Source organism: Chenopodium album, chromosome 3, assembly GCF_948465745.1.
Source record: "Chenopodium album chromosome 3, dcCheAlbu1.1, whole genome shotgun sequence".
Taxonomy (NCBI): domain Eukaryota; kingdom Viridiplantae; phylum Streptophyta; class Magnoliopsida; order Caryophyllales; family Amaranthaceae; genus Chenopodium; species Chenopodium album.
Window position 1 is genome coordinate 81,652,141 of NC_137836.1, and position 20,621 is coordinate 81,672,761.

Consider the following 20,621-nt stretch of genomic DNA (forward strand, 5'->3'; position numbering starts at 1 on the left):
ATAATACTGATACACATTTAGTCCAATTACAGGATACACTAATCAATTTAAATACATTTTTTATTGTTTGAGAGAGTCGTCAATGATAGAGTATAAAACATATTCTGGACCTCAACCAACCATGAGCTTAAACTTTTAGTTGAATTGGTCCTTCAACATGGTATTAAGAGACAGCGTGACAGAATGGTCACGAGTTAAGCTCATGGTATGAGGAGGGCCTATGCTACATCCACACTTCAAACCTAACGGTCTCTCATGTGAAGGGGCGTGATAGAGAATAAAACATATTCCTGAAACTCAATCATGAGCTTAAACTTTTGGTTGAGTTAGTTGGTGGTCAATAAATTTATAAAGTCTAATACCGTTATATATAACACACACACTTAGCTTGTACTTCACCATACTACATCGTAACACTTAACGGTGAAATTTCGAATTTATTATTCTAGTGATCAAACTGAAAATAGCAAACTTAGTACTTTGTTAGCTAATGTTAATTCAAACATTATGTGCCATGCAATGATGCATGCATGCGGAGCAATAAGAAGGACATTGAATTAGTATGATGGGAATAGTCGACGAATTGAAGGGTTAGGCGTGGAATGTAATAGAAATAAGATGATAGTCAAAAAGTTAATGCAACTTTATAATGTACGACAGTTGGCAGCAGCTAAGTTCCAAGCTAAACAATGCAAAAAAAGGTTGCAAATATGTAGTGCAGCATACTATGCTTGAATAGAGAATGGTATTTCATGTCGTCTTAATTATCATATGCTTCAACAATTTGCATATAATAGAATATTATTAGTTTTATTACTAGTATTATTATCATTATTAGCCAAGAACACGTGAGAATGAATTCATCTAGTCTAACATGATTATATATTTATATGTACTATGGGTTCAATATAAAGATTTCAATTCAAATATAAGCGCAGACAATACTTGAAAGCTAATAAGGGAAGTTCATGGAATATTCATGCTTGCGTGACGGCTCTCTTTTGAATGGATATTGTCGTTTATTTATGGGTTATTTTTTTTAATCGTGGAAGAGATAGACGATGAAGGAGATAACAAATAAAGTTAAGGTTCCGTGACTCATTAAGGGCATATGCACAATTCAAACATAAACAACAAATGATTATATCTAATGGAATACTATATACGGAGTACTATTTATTAGACTTTTAATAGTAAGAATTAGGTTGATTAATTTCCTTTTCTTGCCTTTTAAACATAAGGGGAGGCTTAGCTTGTTTGAAGGGATAGTTGACAATTACTGATTTTTTTAAAAAATATATAATTTAAGGAATGGATACGTGGTTTATGGTAGGATCTATATTACATTAAGACAAAATTTGATGTTAGATTGCTACACACTAAAAATTTACACATATGCTACTCAAAAAAGGTAGGTGGCAAAAAGAATTTCAAAGCTTACATTACTTGTAAGAATTTCACAAGTAATGAATTTGGTAGTAGTTCCAAACCATTTACTTGTATTACATCTTATATTCTACTCCATAGATGTATTAATAGAACTGTTATAATAATTGAGATTAGGATCGTTTTCCTTGAAAAATCTTAATCAAAACTAAATTACTCCATACTTGTAAAATCGTACTACCACTACTTCATAATCGTAATATTTTCCTTAACTTATCCAACACTAATCTGAACTTATTTCTATTTGAAGCAAATAACAATTTTGGCCCTAAAATTATTGAATCTAGCCATACCAAATAATGAATTCATAGTCAATGACTCAATGCAACATTATTACCAGCCCAATGAAATAAGGGGTCCAAAATTTATGGACTTACCAAACAATGAATTCATAATCCATTAAACAGAAAAATAGTTCGTAAAAAATAAAAATTCTTGACACAACAGAAAGTTTCTCTCACGGCGGAGAAAAACCAATCAAAATTTTCCGATGTCAATACCACCACGAAATCCGCCGATAACATCCGACTCCACAACCGCCATTGACGGCGGCGCCACCGGTCTCGAAGCTTCCTTGCTGAACTTACTTCATCAACACCGAACCTCCGCCTCTTCCCTCCGACATCAAACTGGTCTCTTTCTCTCTCCTCCATTTTTTCAAATCAGTTTCTGAAATTAGTTGCAGAAATCATGTAATTTGAATCGATTAGTATTTTGTTGATTAGAGAAAGCGAAGAAGGAAGCGACGAAAGCAGGTGTTCGAGTATCAGAGCTTTTGGTTGATGCTGTTAATGGCGGAGTTCAAGAATCGTTCCTCCATCAAAAGCAAATCGAGCTCGAAATTCGAGCTTTAACTACAACGGTTAATCGTTTTCAGAAGCAGACTCATCAATGGCTTGCTGCTTCTCGATCTCTTAATACTGCAATTAAGGTCTGATTATTCTTCAAATTATAACCTTAAATTATAAATTTATTTCTTATTTTGGTTGATTTTGTTGTGTTTGTAGGAAATTGGTGACTTTGAGAATTGGATTAAGGTGATGGAATATGATTGTAAAAGTATTGCCACTGCTATTCGCAACATTCATCAAGCTTGAAGGCTTTGACTATGATTTATTCTTTTTGTAATTATTAATTTGTCAAGCGGTTGGATTTTTAAGTTACGAGTAGGTCTTGTATACGACAGGTGTATTGTATACAACCAATTGTTCATTGAATGTGTATTGCATTGAATTATAAATGCGACTTAAGATTTGTTTTGGACAAATTTAGATAATACGGAGTACTAATATTTCAGCCAACTTTTCCAAAATTACATTGTAACACTTTGGTACAAGGATTAAGGAGTACATGCTTGCAAATTATTTCAATGCTAAAAGTTTACAGCGACCATCTTCGAATTTTCATACACGATTTGTATAGTATCGAAGAGTACAGAGTGATCGGCGATCATGATCGGCGATCAAATCAGCCTTACGGCTTAGTTGGTTTTCCAGCAATTGGTTCTAATCTCTCCCGTTGTGCCGGTCAGGGGACTCAGGTTTCCCATTTTTACCATAGCCTTTGCAAAGTCCCTATAAAAGGAAGATGGGTTTTTGGTATAAGAAGTGACCTGCGAATCAGTGGATCCGTTGTTGAACAGTTGTTGATCCGAGTGCATCAGACCTTTATTGTTCACCAGATCTTTGAAATACCCATTGTCAAACTCGACAGGAGTATTAGAATCGAGGGGGGTAAGATTGTCGTCTCCCCCGGTGTTTGGGCAGTTGGATTTCACTGAACTAACAAATGATGCATCGATGTTACTCTCGTTGTAAACTCTATTACGGAATACTACACATCTGGCTTGCCCTATTGTATGTGCTCCTGCAAGATGATACAATGTTCATTTTCCATTCAGATACAAAGCTACTATAGGGTATAGCACGTCTCATGGTCAGTGTTGAGCGCTTAACATACATTTAATCACGATACTCTCCTCAATTAAGGAAAGCCAGAAGGATCACTCACCTGCTAGAGCCACCATTTCTTTGGCTGTCAATCCTTTCTTTGAAAAGGAAGATAGAAGGCCACTGAGGTCCATATTTGGGGATGGAATGTCAGCATTTGCAGTGCTTAAACTTGCTGTAGTAGAGTCTCGCCTGCCCAGCAGCACGTTCCAGTATGGACCACCCAACTGCAGATAATAAAACACAAAAGGCTCAGTCTGATAGACAAAAGCTAGCTGATATAAAGCTTTTTAGTTTCTGTGTGCATTGAAATATAGCATTAGGTTTAACACTGCCTCGTATCTTGGTTCCTGACATTTGTGCCGAGTATAATGTGTAAGCAAAGGAAATTCTTGGGTGCACCTTATGCAAAATATATTTAAATTCTACTTACTACAGAAACTGAATCCCTTGCAGCTACAGCTAGAATATCAGCACAAGAAACTACACCAGGGCAAACACTCTCAACTTGAGACTTAATACTGTCAATCGTAGTAAATCCCCTCAGAGATCCTGCATTGGCACCTGCAGTTTGCTCCCCTGTGAACGTTGAGGTGTCATTTAGAAGAACAGATGCATCACATCCCTACACAAGCATAAAGCATATAAAATTAAGTCAGTTATTAGCCATTGATACACTTTCATGCATATTTTTAAGGCTTTTTGGGAGCAGAAAGAGGGAGCGTCAACATGCATTAACAAAGCAGTCGTGGAAGTGAAGACGAAGCAAAGATGCCCCCATACGATGTTCTGCAGCTACTGCTTTATGCACTGCAGATTTGATGGTGGAGAGAGCTTTTGGGCATGTCTTCGCATAATAATTGGCTGAAAGCTGTGCTTGGACAGTCCCTAATAGAAACAAACTCAGCAAGATTCTAAGCTTTGTCATATTAATAGAAGTAACCATTGCAATCAAAGAGAGGAGAGCAATGTATAGAACTTGTTTCTCTGTTATAAGATATCCTCAAGTCTGGCTTCCTACTTATAGGATTACTTGGTTTCACGGATATTTAGTTTTTTATTCACCTTTCACTCAACATTCGTGGTCAATAAATACAGAGTTCAACTGAACAAAACAGGCGAACATGAAAAGTTAGATGACACAATTATCTTTATTGATTAATGCTCAGTGTTTGACATTATGGTTAGATTAGACACTCAGATTACACTATTATTTCTATTGAGAAATGCTTAGTGCTTGACATTATGCTTAGATTAGACACTTAGTGGTGTGTGAACGTTGTTGGCGTGGGGAATCTGGTTAAGTTTGTCAACTGTGGCAAAGGTCAGAGCCTCAGAGCTCCTTTTTGCAAATCCCCCTAACTTCAGAACATTCTCTGTATGTTTACCGAGGACCGTATGCTGTGGGAGTTCTATGGTGAATCAAGTTCCTTCCCAAAACAGCTAGTTCTCTTGTCATTATTGTGAACAGAGAACATGAGATCTTCAGTTAAAAGACCACTTGAGTAAAGCTCATCAATTTATGACTGTGAGGTTGTTTAGAGTGCAACAAAGATGGATTGTGCGGTTGTCAGAGTCCTGCAGCACCGAAATAACACAGCAGATCACATGTTAATCAAGAGAAGCTCAGAAATCTACCGAAAACATCCATATGAACCTTTGCAAAATTTAATTACAAGTATATTATTAGAATTGGCTCTATGTATTATGGCAAAGCATTGAAAAAAGACTACCTCCCAATCTAATTAATTTTGTTAACAGAACAAAATTAAAATACATGGTGTAGATTTCCCTTTTCATTTACTCTGTAACTGAAGATCATAATTGTAATCAGAAACCAAAATTTCTCATTAATCAAGGGTGATTCCATCAATAGCAAAAAATATTTACCATACAAAAAACATACTAGGACGCTTCAAAATGCTCCCCAATACCAAGAGTGGAGGAAAAAAGAAAGAGAGAGAGAGAGATACAAACTTAGGTATCCATCTCTTTTGAGATATAAGCCGTACTAGAAACATAAAACAAAGCAAAATCAAACTATTTTGTTGATAACCCTATACGAGTATTCACTAATAGACATTCCTCATTCCTCTGCACTAAACTATAACGTAACTTTTCGTCTTCAAAAGACAAATTCCTCAGCTTCAGCACTAGAACTAGGTAGTCTGTCCTCCATCTCTCTCAGAGAAGCTGCTGCAGAGTCACTGATTCCTAGCAGATACTGTAGACGCGAGATCTTCTCAGGTGCTGCATTGCTCTTGGCATAAATAGCAAAAAGATCTGCTAGTTCCTCTGGCACTTCCCATGACAAGGGCTCAGCTGTCACAGCCTTGTCACAAGCTAGCAGATCATTAAGAGTGGAGATCTGCAAAATTGAGAGGCAAAATATCAGACTAAAAGAACCCACACATAAAAGACAACAAAGAAAATGAAAGTGCACAGCTGTCATCAGAAGCATACCACCCCGGTGCGGTTTCTCTGTCTTAGTAAAGCTACTGCTTGAACCAATGAGTTAGCTAATCTACTACGAGCAAGTTCGTGGACAACTCCTTTAGCCTTCTCTGGGTTAATTTTCAAGTCGGCGGGAATCTTTTCATAGACTTCCTCATCATCAAATTCTCCAGTACCAGAAGAAAATATCTCATCCACAGACTTCTTGAAGAGATTCTCCCGTAAACTCACTGCTATCATGTTATCAATATTTACACCAGCTTCCTTGAGTTCTCTAATTTGTTTTATGCTGAGCCTTCCTTGGCCAATAGCTGTTTCTATGGCAGCAGCCATTTTTGAATTTATAATGTTCTCTCTCACCTTTTGAGCATACTCTGGTGGCAAGCCAACTTGCTTCTGAACCTCATCCAGTTGCTCCATCCTAGCCTTAGTCAACTGTCCATCAGCCAGAATGACCTCTGCTTGCTGTCTAAAAGCTTGCTCAGCCATACCTCTATGAACCTCTACAATCTCCTTACGTGTAAGACCAAGAATATCACCAAGCTGATTCAGATAGAGGTATTCTGTGTTGTCCTTCTTCGTGGTGATTTGTGCACCAAATGGAATCTTGGTTACTTCACCAGTTATGCAGTATAACAAGTATGTCTTGTACAGGTCAGCCCTCTCCCTCTCTGGAAGGTCATCTTTAACAGTAATCTCTGTCTGCCCAGGTTTCCCAATTTTGGCCTCAAGTTCCTTAGTAGGTCTTGATTTTCTTAATGTCTGGAGTGATTCCCATTCTTCCTCATCTTCAATCTTCTCCTCTTCCTCTTTAACTGGTTCTTCTGTCGGAGCATCAGTTGATTCCCCTTTAATATCAGCAACTAATTCAGTGACCACCAAGGTGTTGAATGCGATCATCTTCTTAAGTATTTTTGCAGATTCAGTGCGACTTCCAGCTGCCCTTGCCTGTTTAATATAGTTAATGAATATTCTGCGGACCTGCATGACATAAGATAAGGATATATGAATTAGTGAACATCAGGTGTCATGATATCTCCTTCATAACCTAAGTCAGGTTGGGATCCCAGAATGAAGGCCTATCTGAACCTTGGCTATTTAATGGAAGAAAGCTCTTGAGATTGCCTTTTAATAAATTAATAAATGATAAAAATGATTCAGCAGGGAAAGAGGACACTCACCGCCTTACTAGCAATTGACATTGCAGCTTCCCTAGTCAAGCGCAAACCATGTGCGGCTTTCCTCACATTTTCTTTTACATCTGCATCATATCCGTCAACTCCGGAAGCAATTGCATCCTTCACAACCTGAAATCAAGAGAACACTTCAACTTGACGCAATGTGTAACCAATACCAAAACACAAGGAAGTAGAACAGGACAAAAATGCATTTTGCTGGCTGCAAACCACACAAACACTACAGCAATAACACCAGTAACCGAAAGAAACTTCTCAAATTTCAAATAGTAATATTTCAAAACCTCAAGAACCCAAACAGACATGAATTATCAACCTCCATAAAGCATCTATACACAGACGGAGGAGGTGGACAATTGACCAAATATACAAAGATAACATCCCTCCGCGAGGAAGGAGGGGAAGGGGGTAGTTGGAAGGAGGCTCAAATATCACACAGTTACAAGTTAGCCAATGCTAAAATCTCTATGCTTCATCAACAAGGTTTTCATCAGAACAGTACAATCTAATAAAATACAAATACACAAATACAACAATGCAACATAGCATATAATCAAAGTGGAGGATAGGAAAAACAGATGAGATCCAAAGAGGAAGAGGGAGAGGACTTCAAATTCTTACCTTCTCAAACAAACTGCCACAAATATCAGCATGAGCAGCTTCAACAATTTTTTGGGGAACACACAGCATGACCCGTACGCGTAGTAAAGCTTTGACATCCTCCTCACTCAACTCTCCATCAGCTAAGCATTGCTGTAGCTTCTGTCGATATATTTCTATAAGAAAAGACAAATAACAAACAGTACACAACAGCAGGTAAGCGAGCTATAGATTCACAGAGGAATAAAAAATATATAATGCAGATCCAAATTTTGACAAAGTTTAAGCAACCTTACCCCCATTCAGTTATACACAAGAATTTCCCAAAATCAAATAACACAAAATACAAAAGGTGCATTCTCTTGTTGCATTGTCTATCTAGAAAGTAAATCAACAACTCTGCAAAATGATTCAACCTAAAAAAAGGTTCTCACTTAATTGATCCTTCAGACTAAAAAGTTATAACCCCGCAGGGAGAAAATTTACTCCTTCAGCAACAAGCACCATAATCTACCAACCAAGTAGAAGGGAACAGTACCTGCATGGATTTCACTCGCCTTCTCAGGGTCAAACCGCAGCTGGTCACACAGATTCTGAAGATAATTCGCTTTGCTTTCAGCTGCATCCAAATCACCACTAGAAAACGCTTGAGACAGTAGCTTGCGATAAACCTTCGAGGTCACATCCATCATAATACTTTCTGCTTCACGTTTTCCAAGACCAAATATGTTCTTTAACTGGTTCAATGCAGCAAGCTACAAATGGAAAAGAGAATATAAGTGAAGAGTAGCATATAATATTATTGTAGCTAAACCGCATAAGACCTATGAAAGGTCTGGTAATTTATCTTCGCTACTTCACCAGAATATGTCAATGACAAGAGTAGATTTGAAAATAAGCTGGAATAGGAAGAGTGAAAATATGTTTCCAGATCAGAGAAGATACAGGATCATAAATTGGAAGTTAGCAAGTTTAGAACAAAGGGAGCATTTGATAATTCTGTCAATTGTACCTTTATCCAGACCTATATAGGAAATGATATGGCACTAAAAAGGAAGGTTTGAATGGTACGATCACTTCATCACTTTGAATGAATTTAATGGTATTTTTATAGTTCTTTGTACATGAGGATGTGTTTTCAAGTGCTCCACAATTCTACATTCATATTTCCATTCTAAGTATGTCCTCAAGAGATAGTTGTCCATAATACTCTGTCTCGAGCAACAAAGAAAATATACATATTCACTGGCTCACAAACTAATCATATCATAGATTTATAGACTCATAATAATGTATGTGTCTCAACATCAAGAATGAATCACCCCAGCCAAAAAGGCAGAACAGCTATAAATGTTCACCTTCAACTTTAAGTAGAGGCCACCAGAAGGCCAATGGCTTAAAGAGTTAAAGAGAATCACTTATAAAATTTTAAGAAAAAATAATAATAATAAATTATCACCTTGCTGTCTTCCATGCGGCCACTTGATAAAGAATCAGTAATATATGCTCTGTAGAGAAGCTTCAAGTCATCAATCCTCCTGTCACTGTCAAACTCACCATCTGACAAATTATACAGAATGCTGTATTATACTAGTGTACCAGTTATCTCATGAACAGAAATTTTTTTACAAACACAAGAGCCACCACGAAAAAGGACATCAGTATTATTACCTACTAAGGAAATTGGCCCGATGCCTCGGGCAAAATTACCAGCATCTGGATGGTTTCTTAATGAGATAAGCTTATCATTAAAAGCAAGTACTCTATTCAGCTCATTTACAACCTCAATAGCTCCCCTGTCAAACATAGGAGTCAAAGAAAAATATGCATGAAAAAATGGCAAACACCTGATTTTTCCCCAAAACTAAAACAATAAAAAGACACATAAGTCTTAACCCAAAGCATGTTCTTTTCTTCTTCAATGCAAAAGCAAATTAATTATCTCAGTGAGTTTCTAGAATATGAAGATAGCAACATCAACCATACCCTGCTCTATTACGGGACTTCAGAATGTCAACAGCTCTAGAAATGCATTCTTCTACTAGTTTTCTTATATGTTCCTTAAACATCTCCTCGGCCAACTGTAAGAAATAGATCCAACAATATAAATAATAAAAAAAAAAAAAAAGTATAATCTTTAAACTGAATTTCGCCATCTCTGACACAATTTCATAAAGGAGATACCTCATCAGACAAACGATACGAAAGTTGAGCTTCTCTCAGATCAACAAGCTGCTTCATATCCAGATCTGAAAAACACATAATAAGCCACAAGAAAATCACAGGAAAATCCTGAAGCAATGCTAATTAATATACTACATTAACAAAAGGCAAGAAATAAGGTAATAAGGTCAATGCCATATCTACTCGACACCAAACTATAATTAAATCAATATGTTTTTTAAATCTATCTTGACAGGAATCAGTTCTCTTATGAAGCAAATACATCACCACAAAGTGTACTCAACGTAGACACTAACCTCTGCTAATTGATTTCAGTCTCTGAGCATACAGCCTTTGAGCATTGTCACGAACAGCAACCTCAACCTGACAGGACAGCACAATATAAAATTTCCCTTTAATACCCATAACTACCACCAATTCAAAGATTTCAAGCTAAGAGGCCAAATTCGCCTTTTGTTGCAAATCTGGCCTTATGGGTCCAAAGTATAAATAGGCCTATTAGACGGGGTGAGTATTTCAATAGATAACTAAGGATGGATACAGAGTCACACCAGAGATAGGGTACATTTTTCTGCCAGATTTGCTATAGAACAAGATGCTGATATGCAAACATTTACCTGGGAATCAGTCACTTTAAATACACGCTTCCAGGGTAGAAGAAATGCAGAGGCCTCCCCAAAAACAAGAGTTGAAACATACACTAGCTTCTGAAATGCCTGCGCTGAAACTCACTGATATTGGTCAAGCTACATATCTCCGTAAGTCCATAGTAATAGACTAGTAGTACCATCTAAAAATAAAAAATTAAAAAAAAAATAGCAAGTGGTGGAGCAACATGAACATAAAAATCTTACCCGACGCTGCTCAATGTCACCCTCGCGATCCCCAGTTTCAAGCCTCTGTCTGACAAACCGCCTGGCAAGCTGTAGCCAGAAAATTCACAATAATGTCCGTAATTGTTGACAATAAGAACGACTGCAACAAAATTTGATAAACTAACACCACAATTACCTCAATATGCATGTTAGCAGCATCAGGATCATCGATGCCAAGAGCATTTTTGAACTTAACAATAGTTTCGACTTCAGTACCCTTGAGATCTTCATTTCCAGCAGGAAGCACCGACAAAAGAAAGCTATAAAACCAATTGAATACAAACTCAAGAATGAGGGAAATAACATCTTTGCACAAACTATTGCGGAAATAGCAGCAACTACTTAAGATATGCAGGATTCCATTGTGGTACTCCATACTAGATAATTTGTTTGTATTGTCACATTGTCACAATTCATAACATTTACAGGTTAAACATGACTTTTCCTAAAAGTTATCCAGCTTGTTTTTCTCATACATTCAAAATCACAATATCATTAGAAACTCAAACATAATCCAATTACAATTTTAGGAAATGCAACAAACATCAACTCAAACCACAAAGAAACATAGTAAAATAACTTAAACCATTTTCATTTATATGCCCACAATAGAACAATCATAATTAAGTTCTAAAACATGGAAGTAAAAACAATTGGACTAATTTGTACTCACCTGAGGTACAAGTCACAAAGCTCAGCATTAAAAGATTCATCTTGCTTGCTAACACCATACCTGAAAAAACAAATTCACAACATCACTTCAAAAATCTTCATTTCTCAACAAAAACAACAACAAAATAAAAATTCCAAATTGTAACATAATACAATAATTATTACTTATTAGCAATAGCCAGGATTTCATCCTTGCTCAAAGAAAGCGGGTCATCACATTGCGCAACATAATTATGCAAATTGGTAGCAGCAACCTCAGGAACACAAGAATTCAAACTATAAGCGGCGGCGCCACCGGCAGCACCAAGAGCAACCGCAGCACCGATTGCCACATTCCTCGAACCCCCAATTTTAGACCCTAACCCAAAACCGGCAGCAGAAGCAGCCGCAACAAGCAGAACCGAGCTGGCTATTCTCACCGGCGGTGACAAACTGTCAGCCAATGATTGCATACCCGACAACTCTCTCGGACCCCCGAACACCTCAGAGCTCTTGATACCGCTACCGGGTTCGGGTCCGGGTGCGGATGTGGGTGTTTGGTCAGAAGCAGAGCATCTGAGCTTAGAGAGGCGAAAACGGGTGAGTGGTATACGGATGAAATTGGGAGGAAGGAGAGAAGGGGTTTGATTAAGGGGAGTAAAAGATGAGAAGAGAAGAGGGGATTTGGATGAAGAAAGAGGAAGTGTGGTGTTCATGGTTTTTAGGGGTTGCTCTTTCCTGTGTTTTCTCTCTCCTAAATTGAGCAGATTTTGTGGGGTTTTGAGGGTTTAAGGGAAGAAGAAAAACCCAGAAAAATGGTGGGAGTAGTTGCAGTGGAGATGAAGATGATAATGGAATGAGAGGAGAGAGAAGAAGAGGAAAGGGGAAAGAGAGAGAGAGAAAGGGTTCGTTTCGTGCTGGTTTTGTTTTTGATTAGGAGAGAGATTGGGAATGGTGAGTGGATGGATAGGGAGATTGGATTAGCCCACTTTGCTATCTTTCGGGCTTGGATCGTTCTTCTAGTGTAGCTCGTCTGAGTTATAGATTTTGAATTTGATAAATGCCCTTTGAAACAGTGGTAGCAATGTCACTTGGACTTAGATCTGCCTTTGTGTCACAAACCGAGTGTTTAGACACCCGATTCGAGCGGCTTGCTCTCATTTATGGATGATGAAGTTGCGAGTCGAGTTTGAGAATGACTTGTAGCACGATGCAACACAGTTGAGCGGTTGAGCCGAAGAGGTGTGCATATGAGTGACACTCTTGTCTGTTGGTAACAAAGGTCGATTTGGGCTTGTGATGACCGAACGAGTCTAGATGGATACAAGCGGATCTGTCCCCATATATTATGAATTTTGACTTTTGAGGGTCTCTAGGGGGTTTAGAGGCTCTAAAACATATGATGGCATATGTTAACAACAGCCGAAGCAATGGATAGGAGCTTCGATTGTAAGAGATCTATAAAGCTTTTGATTTCTAACACTCTGTCTTGACACTCGTAAACTTAGTTACACAAAAAAGAGAATAACCGGATTATGCTATATATTACCACACATTGCATCATCAACCAAATTTTGCTATAATGGGTAGATGGAATCCCCTTCCAATATAAAATGTATCTAACTCTTCTCTTCGATTTACAATTGTTATCACCTATTTGCCTTATTTACTCAAGATAAATTTTTACTTACAATTGCACTACACCTAGTTGTTCATAATCCATCAATTCTAATATAGAAGCCCAAACATATGTGATAGTCTACTTTCAAAAGTACAATCTGCATGCACATAGTGTAGATGTGTCATTAGAGCCTTGAAGGTAGCTCATGAAATAAATCGAGTCATGTTGAGTTCATGTCAAGATTGCAGGCTATTAAGTTGAATATCTAATCCAACTTACTAATTACAAGTCATTTAACACAAGTTCATTCATCAAGCATACACATTAATCTTAACTCAACAAATTAACACAAATCTTTTGAATTAAGAAATAACTTTAAACGACTACAACTTACAAGCCATACTAAATATATACTCCGTACACGGAATATTAGCTTAACTAGTGAACTATTGTCATGTTGAATGGATTTCTAAAGTTCAAACAATAAATCAACCTATTTTTCTATGTCAAATCTACCAAATATTTAACGGATTTAAAAAATCCTAATTATATTAATCAAGCTAATTTTATATCAAATTCAAATTAATTACTATCGCGTCAACTTTTGTCACCTCTACGAGACAAGGTCCCGAGGATCGGAGCCATCAAAATCCTAAACATGGGCCGGAAAACGCAGCCTCTACAGGAATATTGGATATCAGTACCTCACACTTCATTTGCAGTGCCATTGTTTGATATCACTACAAACCATAAATGGCGGTTTGGTCTCTGCGTCTTCCATTAACAACTTCGTGGAGAAATGGCAGACTTAAACCCTCGTCATATCCGTGGAATTTCTCTCTCTCCAACCACAATATTCATCTACTTGCTCATTTCTCTGCTACTTTATCATCACCTTCAATTTCTGCTTCTACTCAAACCCAAGAACCTCAAATTCAACCCCAGATTTCTCAAACTCATGAATCAATTGCTTCACCTTCGAAATGGGAGTCATTCCGGAAGAAGAAAGTGGTCATGCGAGTTGGGTATGTTGGTTCCAACTACAAAGGTCATTTCACCCTTTTCTCTCTCATCTTCCCTTTTTTTTTTTTTAATTCTTCAAAGTTAATCCAGTTTTTCTGAAATTTGTTTCAATTTTGTTGTTTTTTCTGGGTTTAATTTAGGTTTGCAGAAGCAACGAGAAGATAATATTCCCAGTAAGTTTGTTGTGTGTCTTAATTTCCCTTTTGTTCTACATACATAAGTAAAAAAATCGTTCAAAGTTTTTCTAATTGTGTTTCTTGTTATGGAATTTATCCACTCTCAATGCATTTGGTTTAAGGGGTTTAGAGTAGAAACCATTACAATTTGATTCAAGACTTTCCTTTTAGTTTATTGCTTGTTTGCTACTTGTTGTTACTAGTTGCAATATTGTTGGGCGGTTGGAATTTTGGGGTCATTTCGATTCGTTAGTCACTACGAGCGCCTCGTGATCAGTGGAATGAGTGTGTGCTTGTTAATTACACTGCAATTGCTAGAAGCCTAGAACTGTCAAATATAGCTTTCTAAACTGCTGTATTTTCTCAATTGTAGCCATTGAAGAAGCTTTGGAAAATGCTCTTTACAAAGTAGGTGGCATCAATGAAACCAATTATGGTAACTTACATAAGATTGCCTGGGCCAGGAGTAGCCGAACTGATAAAGGAGTAAGCTAGAAACCTAGTATCAGCTTTAATGTCACTTCCCCAATGCAATGTTGGAATAATCTCAAGTTCCTTTTGCTGATTGTTGTTTCTAGGTTCATTCACTGGCCACGACGATATCTTTGAAATTGGAGATTCCTGATTATGCGTGGATGAATGACCCTAATGGTCTCGTTCTTGCAGACCATGTTAACTCTCATCTCCCTGAGGATATAAGAGTGTTTAGTATTTTACCTTCTCAAAGGTACTGTCATTCCCTTTTCACTGTTCTTCATAGCATCAAATATTTGGCTCAATCACTCTGCATTCTTTAAACATAATTTTTCTCATGTGTATGATTTTTGTTCATCTCATCTAACAATCTAGTTATAACTTCAATGCAATTAATACTTCTATGGAACAAACCCTTTGAGTGTGTATCTTTATTGAACACTATATATGGGGCAGCATCAATTCTATAGTCTTTTTTCCCCTTTGTCTTAACATTTTGAAGATGAATAGCCGTTCAATCTTAAAGTCTCTTCCTTGGTTGTGTGTATTTGGACAAGGAATTGTGGACTGTGGAGGGAGGAAGGAGTGACAAGAAAGTGATGAATCCATTTTCCCTTATTTAGATATTAATGGGGAAGGAAATCAGAGGGATTCATTTTCCTCCCCCTTTGAATAAAAAATTTGGAAGATAAATGCAAGGGCAGTCCTTTTCACCCTTCATCTTACCTTCCCTTCTCTTCCTCCGTTTCCCTTCTCACCCATGATGTAGTAAATTGTGGCATGGAACCGTTGAAAACACGGGATGTGTCTGTTTAAGATTTTTTTTTCATTGTTTTTTAAATCCATGTGTTTACGTATGCAAAACTGCTAGGCAAGTGCATATGCATGTCAAACTAGACAACACATATCTCTCTCAACATAATTCAATCTCATTTGTTAGGAGCTTTGATCCTCGACGGGAATGTCATGTCCGAAATTATTCCTACCTTCTTCCAGCTGAAGTCATTGGAATAACAAGTGACTCCTCTTCTGCTGAAATTGACTATCATATAAAAGACTTCAATGAAATTCTAAATATTTTTGAGGTATCTCTCTTTGTATCATATTTCTTTATAATCTATGACAATCAATTCTTCATTTGCATTTGTGGCTCATGTTGAAGCCAAAAGTTAAATTTTGAATAAACTACATTTACCCTGTAATGAGTTATCATGTGAATATGATGGGTCTGCTCTTCCGTGTATAATTTCTTTCTTATTGTTAAGTACGTTAAGCCTATTGAGAATGTGAAATGGGTCTGGCAACTCAATAAGGAAGAAAGTTTATTCCACTTGCTAGCCTATAGGAAGTTCCATCTTTAAACCGTTTGGTCATAGGAGTAACCTTTTTTTTTTTTTTTTTTTTTTTGAAAGATGGTCATAGAAGTAACTTATAAAGCCTATATTTTAACTTCTCTTCTCCTATATTAGACAACTCACATAAGGACAAAAAAGGGGTTACAACTTTCAACAGAGTAGGAGTGGTTCTGTTATTGTTGAGATTCTTTTATAATAATATATGTACGTTGTAATTACCTTTCTTGTCTAAATCCAAATGGTATACTCCAACTCCCCATTCCCTCACTTTTGACCAGGGTGTGTGATGTTGTGTAAAGAAGTAGTTTTTAAATTTTAATTGAAATTATGGGAAATGGGTCAGGAGAGAAAATATCTAATGATTACGCTTACCCCTCACACCTTTGAGTGGAGGTAGTGGATGGGTGTGCCAATATGTCCCATGATTTTCCATTTAGATCCTCTGTGATGCACAAGTTCTAAAGCATTTCTGCTTGCCTATATTCCTTATGCATGCTACTACGGGTTTTTAGAAATTTACTTTGTAGCGGACTTTAAATGCCTTTTTGGTTTCTGTATATTGTATTACTGGTTTTATTGGCTGATTTACACAAGCTCTGTTAGTTCACTGTTTTTATATGCATTTTGCAGGGAGAATACCCTTTTCATAATTATACAGCCAGGTCTAAATATCGACGAAAGCCACTAAAAGGACTTGCAAATAGAAGATATAAAGTATCTGATAAGCCTCCCCTTTTGGAGGTTGAGGAAAACAATGCTGATTGTCAGAACTCAGTTGATAATGAAGATGCATTGTGTGATGAAGAACTTATCACTAATATGCCAGATGACGGTGATGTTGATGCGTTGTTTGACTCTGAAGATGGCCATGGTGATGAGTCAGAAAAGAATGATTCTACAGTAGTTATTAAGGCTCGATGGCTTCATGAACGTGATGAGGCGGACAAGCTCAGTTCTGCTCATTGGAGGAAGATATTTCAGTGTTCTTGTGGCAAGTTGGAGAGGTCACTTGAGATGGGTTTTGTGGAGCTCTCAATATGCGGGGAGTCTTTCATGCTGCATCAAGTAAGCCTCTATTAACTGCATGTATTTCCCTTAAGTTTCATGCTCTGATTAATTGTCTTTTCCTTGTAGCATGCACCATGCTGCAAATGTTAGATATTATAGTGTTAAAAACTTGGAAAAATACTGTAGCTTATTTAGCTCATTGGTCTTCTGATTTCCAATTGACAAACTATGTGACTTATTTGTGTAGCATGATGCAGTGACTAGGTAGAGAGCTATCTTTTCTCCCTGATTTTTTGTTGATTGTGTAGACTAGATGTAGTTAAAGTAATGGTTATGTATTGACTTGATTTTTGGGGCTTATTCTACACTAACAAGTTTGCTGGTTCAAGGAAAGGTACAACTTCATGCAAGTTTATCCACTGGACCACAGCTTTTTTTCATTGGTTAGACTGGACTTGGTGGGTGGATGTCTTGTGTGCTGCTTTAGTAATACATATACTTTGTAATTTTTAAGTAGAATCCTTCTAGATAGTAATTTTCTTTTAGTATGATTTAATGCTATTATTTGATCTACATATCATAGCACTAGGCTACCTTTAAGAGAAATTTCATTTGTGTTCGAAACATAGGACCAACCTGATGCCTATAAATCGAGAATTATGTGGACTTGATTGTTGGTTCTTTGTTTGAGGAAATTTTCTTTAAGATACGTTCTGTGTGAGTGAGTGACTTCATTGGTATGAATTTATTGGTTTGGTTCCTTTGTTATATGTTCAATTTTGATTCCATTTTAGTTGTTTGGTACTTTCGTCAGTCACACTATAAGCCTGTAAATTGGGCAGATCCGCAAAATGGTTGGCACTGCTATAGCAGTTAAGCGTGGATTGTTCCCCAGAGATATTCTCAAACTATCACTCAACAAGTTCTCAAGAATTGTCCTACCTCTTGCTCCATCAGAAGTTTTAGTTTTGAGAGGAAATGACTTTAGATTGAGGAAACAGCCTGGGAATAAGAAAAGGCCAGAGATGCGTATATTAGTTAATTCTGAAGAGATAAAAAATGTAGTAGATAAGTTCTATGTAACTGTACTGCTACCTCAAGTTGCTAAGTTTTTGGATCCTCATGAGTCTCCCTGGAAGGAATGGCTTGAGATTTTGGATGCGAATGCAAGTATACCTGAATCAGAGTTGGAGGAAGTCAGAAATGCCTGGAATGTGTGGAATGAAGAGTTTCAAAACAGGTTAAACAGGATAGTTTCTTTAGAGGTAACCTTCTTCTTTTTTTTTTTTTTTAAAAAAAATTCATGAAATTTATTGCTTCAGTATTTCTCAATTTTCTAATAACAGTCTTATATGAGATTTTATAGTTAATTTTAACAATAATGTTGACATTAATACGTTATGCTTATGACTGTATGAAATAAGGTTTTTATTATATATTATTAAATTCATTGCTATTTCTTGGTTTTCAAATGACTTCTAAGTTATAAATATATTTTAAGCTAATTTAACAACAATAATGGCATTATGACTGTATGAGTTTTTTGATATATTTATCTAACAACAATAATGACATTGTGACTGTATGAGTGTTTTGATATATTTATGGCCAAAGTTAACGAGTTCTGATCGCAACATAGCTCATTATCCTGTAATGGATGGGAAAGTTACGTTAGATTTTAGTGGAGATCTCTCTCAGTAATAGTAGAAGTTTATAGTTAGCTCTTAGCTGAGTCTGAAAATTTGATGTACTAGCTGAGTCTGAAAATTTGATGTACTAGCTGAGTCTGAAAATTTGATGTACTAGCTGAGTCTGAAAATTTGATGTACTAGCTGAGTCTGAAAATTTGATGTACTCACCAATATGGCATTTTTGATGTATCCCACGAAGGTATGTAGACCTAGTTAAGGATATGTATCGGGATGTGTCAACAAATGTGAGGACATGCGGAGGGTTGACAAAAGATTTCCCTATTACAATCGGATTGCATCAAGGGTCTGCATTAAGCCCTTTTCTTTTTGCAACGGTTCTAGATGAATTAACTAGACCAATTCAAGATGAGGTTCCATGGTGTATGCTGTTCGCAGATGATATCGTTTTGGTGGATGAGACTAAGGATGGGGTTAATGTCAAGTTGGAGCAATGGAGGCAAAGGTTGGAATCTAGAGGGTTTAAGCTAAGTCGGAGTAAGACTGAATATTTGGTATGTCGTTTTGGCACTCAGAGGGGGACACGCAATGAAGTGGTGAGTTTGGATGGAAAGGATTTGACCATGAGTGAATGTTTTAAGTACCTAGGGTCGATCATCCAGAAGAATGGTGACATTGATCAAGACGTGACCCACAGGATTAAGTCAGGGTGGCTTAAATGGAGAGCGGCCACGGGAGTGTTATGCGACCGCAGCATTCCCTTAAAGTTGAAGGGAAAATTCTACAGGACTGCCATACGACCAGTGTTGCTCTATGGTACAGAATGTTGGGCTTCTAAGAAAGAGCATATTAAAAAGATGGAGGTTACGGAAATGCGCATGTTAAGGTGGATGTGTGGAAACACTTTAAGAGATAGAATCAGAAATGAGGTTATTCGCAAGAAAGTAGGTGTGGCGGGCATTGTAGATAAACTAAGGGAAAATCGTCTGCGTTGGTTTGGACATGTAAGACGGAGACCCGAGGGTGCACCGGTGCGAAGAGTGGAAGAGTGGGACCATGGAGGGATTAAACGAGGAAGAGGGAGACCAAAGATGACTTGGTTGGAAGGAGTGAGGAAGGATATGAAGTGCATGGATTTACGTGAGGATGAAGTTTTGGATCGTAAGGGATGGAGGAGAAAGATTTATGTTGATGACTACACGGAATAATCAAATTTGGTTCATGTTAGCCGACCCCACTTTTGGGATTAAGGCTTTGATTGATTGATTGATTGATTGATTGATTGCTTACCTGCAGAAAACTGGAGCATTAGATGAATGATATGACATGAATATAACAACTCAAAATCTGACAAATCATGGGTGCTGGTCTATCAGGAGCTTTGATATGCATGAGCATCTTGCTGGCTGCAGGTTTTTTTTCTTCTGAATTTCATCTTCTTACCTAGCATATCTATTGCTCTTGCATTCAGCATTGTCTTCTGCTGCTAGGCTGTGCAAAGTGGTATATGGATTATAGCCAATTTATTGTATCTGAAGATTGGGATTTCCTCTTGTCTATATTTTTTCGATGAATGTCTATTATCACCTTAAATACTACTTGTCTGCTCAGTGTTCTTTTGCATACATTTAGATCACTGCTTCAAATCTTGTGGTGTCTTACAGACCTGTGTTTTTTGTTGCTTTGTCATCTAAATATGTTTTTACTTGATCTCTGCATTACCATGTAAAATAAATCTGTCAGATGAACAGATGCAATCGTTAATGAATTATGTTTGATTCTAGATTCTGTGTATATAAAATGACTAGGGCTACAGAATGTACCTTTTGTGAGTGGTCATGCTGCATTAGCATTCTCCAGAAATCTCAGTAGTATTCCTGGCTAAAATTGCAAGTCTTCAAGCTTCTCAAACAGTTAAGATACTGTAAAACTTGTATACTGACTACTGAGGATGAGAAGT

At 37.2% G+C, this 20,621-nt stretch overlaps 4 protein-coding genes across 5 annotated transcripts; 2 read left to right on the plus strand and 2 right to left on the minus strand.

Moving 5' to 3' along the window:
* Positions 1-1,753: 1,753 nt before the first annotated feature.
* On the plus strand, positions 1,754-2,686 carry LOC145619625 (biogenesis of lysosome-related organelles complex 1 subunit 1-like). Its single transcript, XM_081674336.1, has 3 exons — positions 1,754-2,078; positions 2,172-2,377; positions 2,454-2,686. Exons 1-3 carry the CDS (start codon positions 1,937-1,939, stop codon positions 2,541-2,543), a joined length of 438 nt encoding a protein of 145 aa, XP_081530462.1. The 5' UTR covers positions 1,754-1,936; the 3' UTR covers positions 2,544-2,686.
* Positions 2,687-2,908: 222 nt separating this feature from the next.
* LOC145619633 (cationic peroxidase 1-like) lies at positions 2,909-4,368 on the minus strand. Its single transcript, XM_081674342.1, has 4 exons — positions 4,129-4,368; positions 3,829-4,020; positions 3,457-3,622; positions 2,909-3,312 (listed from the first exon to the last, which is right to left on the minus strand). Exons 1-4 carry the CDS (start codon positions 4,339-4,341, stop codon positions 2,927-2,929), a joined length of 957 nt encoding a protein of 318 aa, XP_081530468.1. The 5' UTR covers positions 4,342-4,368; the 3' UTR covers positions 2,909-2,926.
* An 851-nt stretch (positions 4,369-5,219) lies between these two features.
* Positions 5,220-12,300, minus strand: LOC145624482 (protein TIC110, chloroplastic-like). The gene is made up of 15 exons (XM_081677527.1): positions 11,542-12,300; positions 11,378-11,437; positions 10,841-10,964; positions 10,684-10,752; positions 10,447-10,545; positions 10,126-10,192; positions 9,830-9,894; positions 9,632-9,726; positions 9,317-9,441; positions 9,105-9,205; positions 8,184-8,400; positions 7,667-7,821; positions 7,031-7,156; positions 5,859-6,830; positions 5,220-5,763 (listed from the first exon to the last, which is right to left on the minus strand). The coding sequence occupies exons 1-15, from the start codon at positions 12,069-12,071 to the stop codon at positions 5,521-5,523; spliced, it is 3,048 nt and encodes a 1,015-aa protein (XP_081533653.1). The 5' UTR covers positions 12,072-12,300; the 3' UTR covers positions 5,220-5,520.
* A 1,315-nt stretch (positions 12,301-13,615) lies between these two features.
* On the plus strand, positions 13,616-20,254 carry LOC145624483 (putative tRNA pseudouridine synthase). 2 transcript variants are annotated; one of them, XM_081677528.1, is made up of 8 exons: positions 13,616-14,024; positions 14,140-14,172; positions 14,549-14,661; positions 14,754-14,902; positions 15,590-15,734; positions 16,635-17,069; positions 17,855-18,277; positions 19,958-20,254. In XM_081677528.1, exons 1-8 carry the CDS (start codon positions 13,730-13,732, stop codon positions 19,979-19,981), a joined length of 1,617 nt encoding a protein of 538 aa, XP_081533654.1. In that variant the 5' UTR covers positions 13,616-13,729; the 3' UTR covers positions 19,982-20,254. The 2 variants fall into 2 exon arrangements, with proteins under 2 accessions (XP_081533654.1, XP_081533655.1); XM_081677529.1 differs by having other exon boundaries at positions 13,628-14,001.
* The last annotated feature ends 367 nt before the right edge of the window (positions 20,255-20,621 follow it).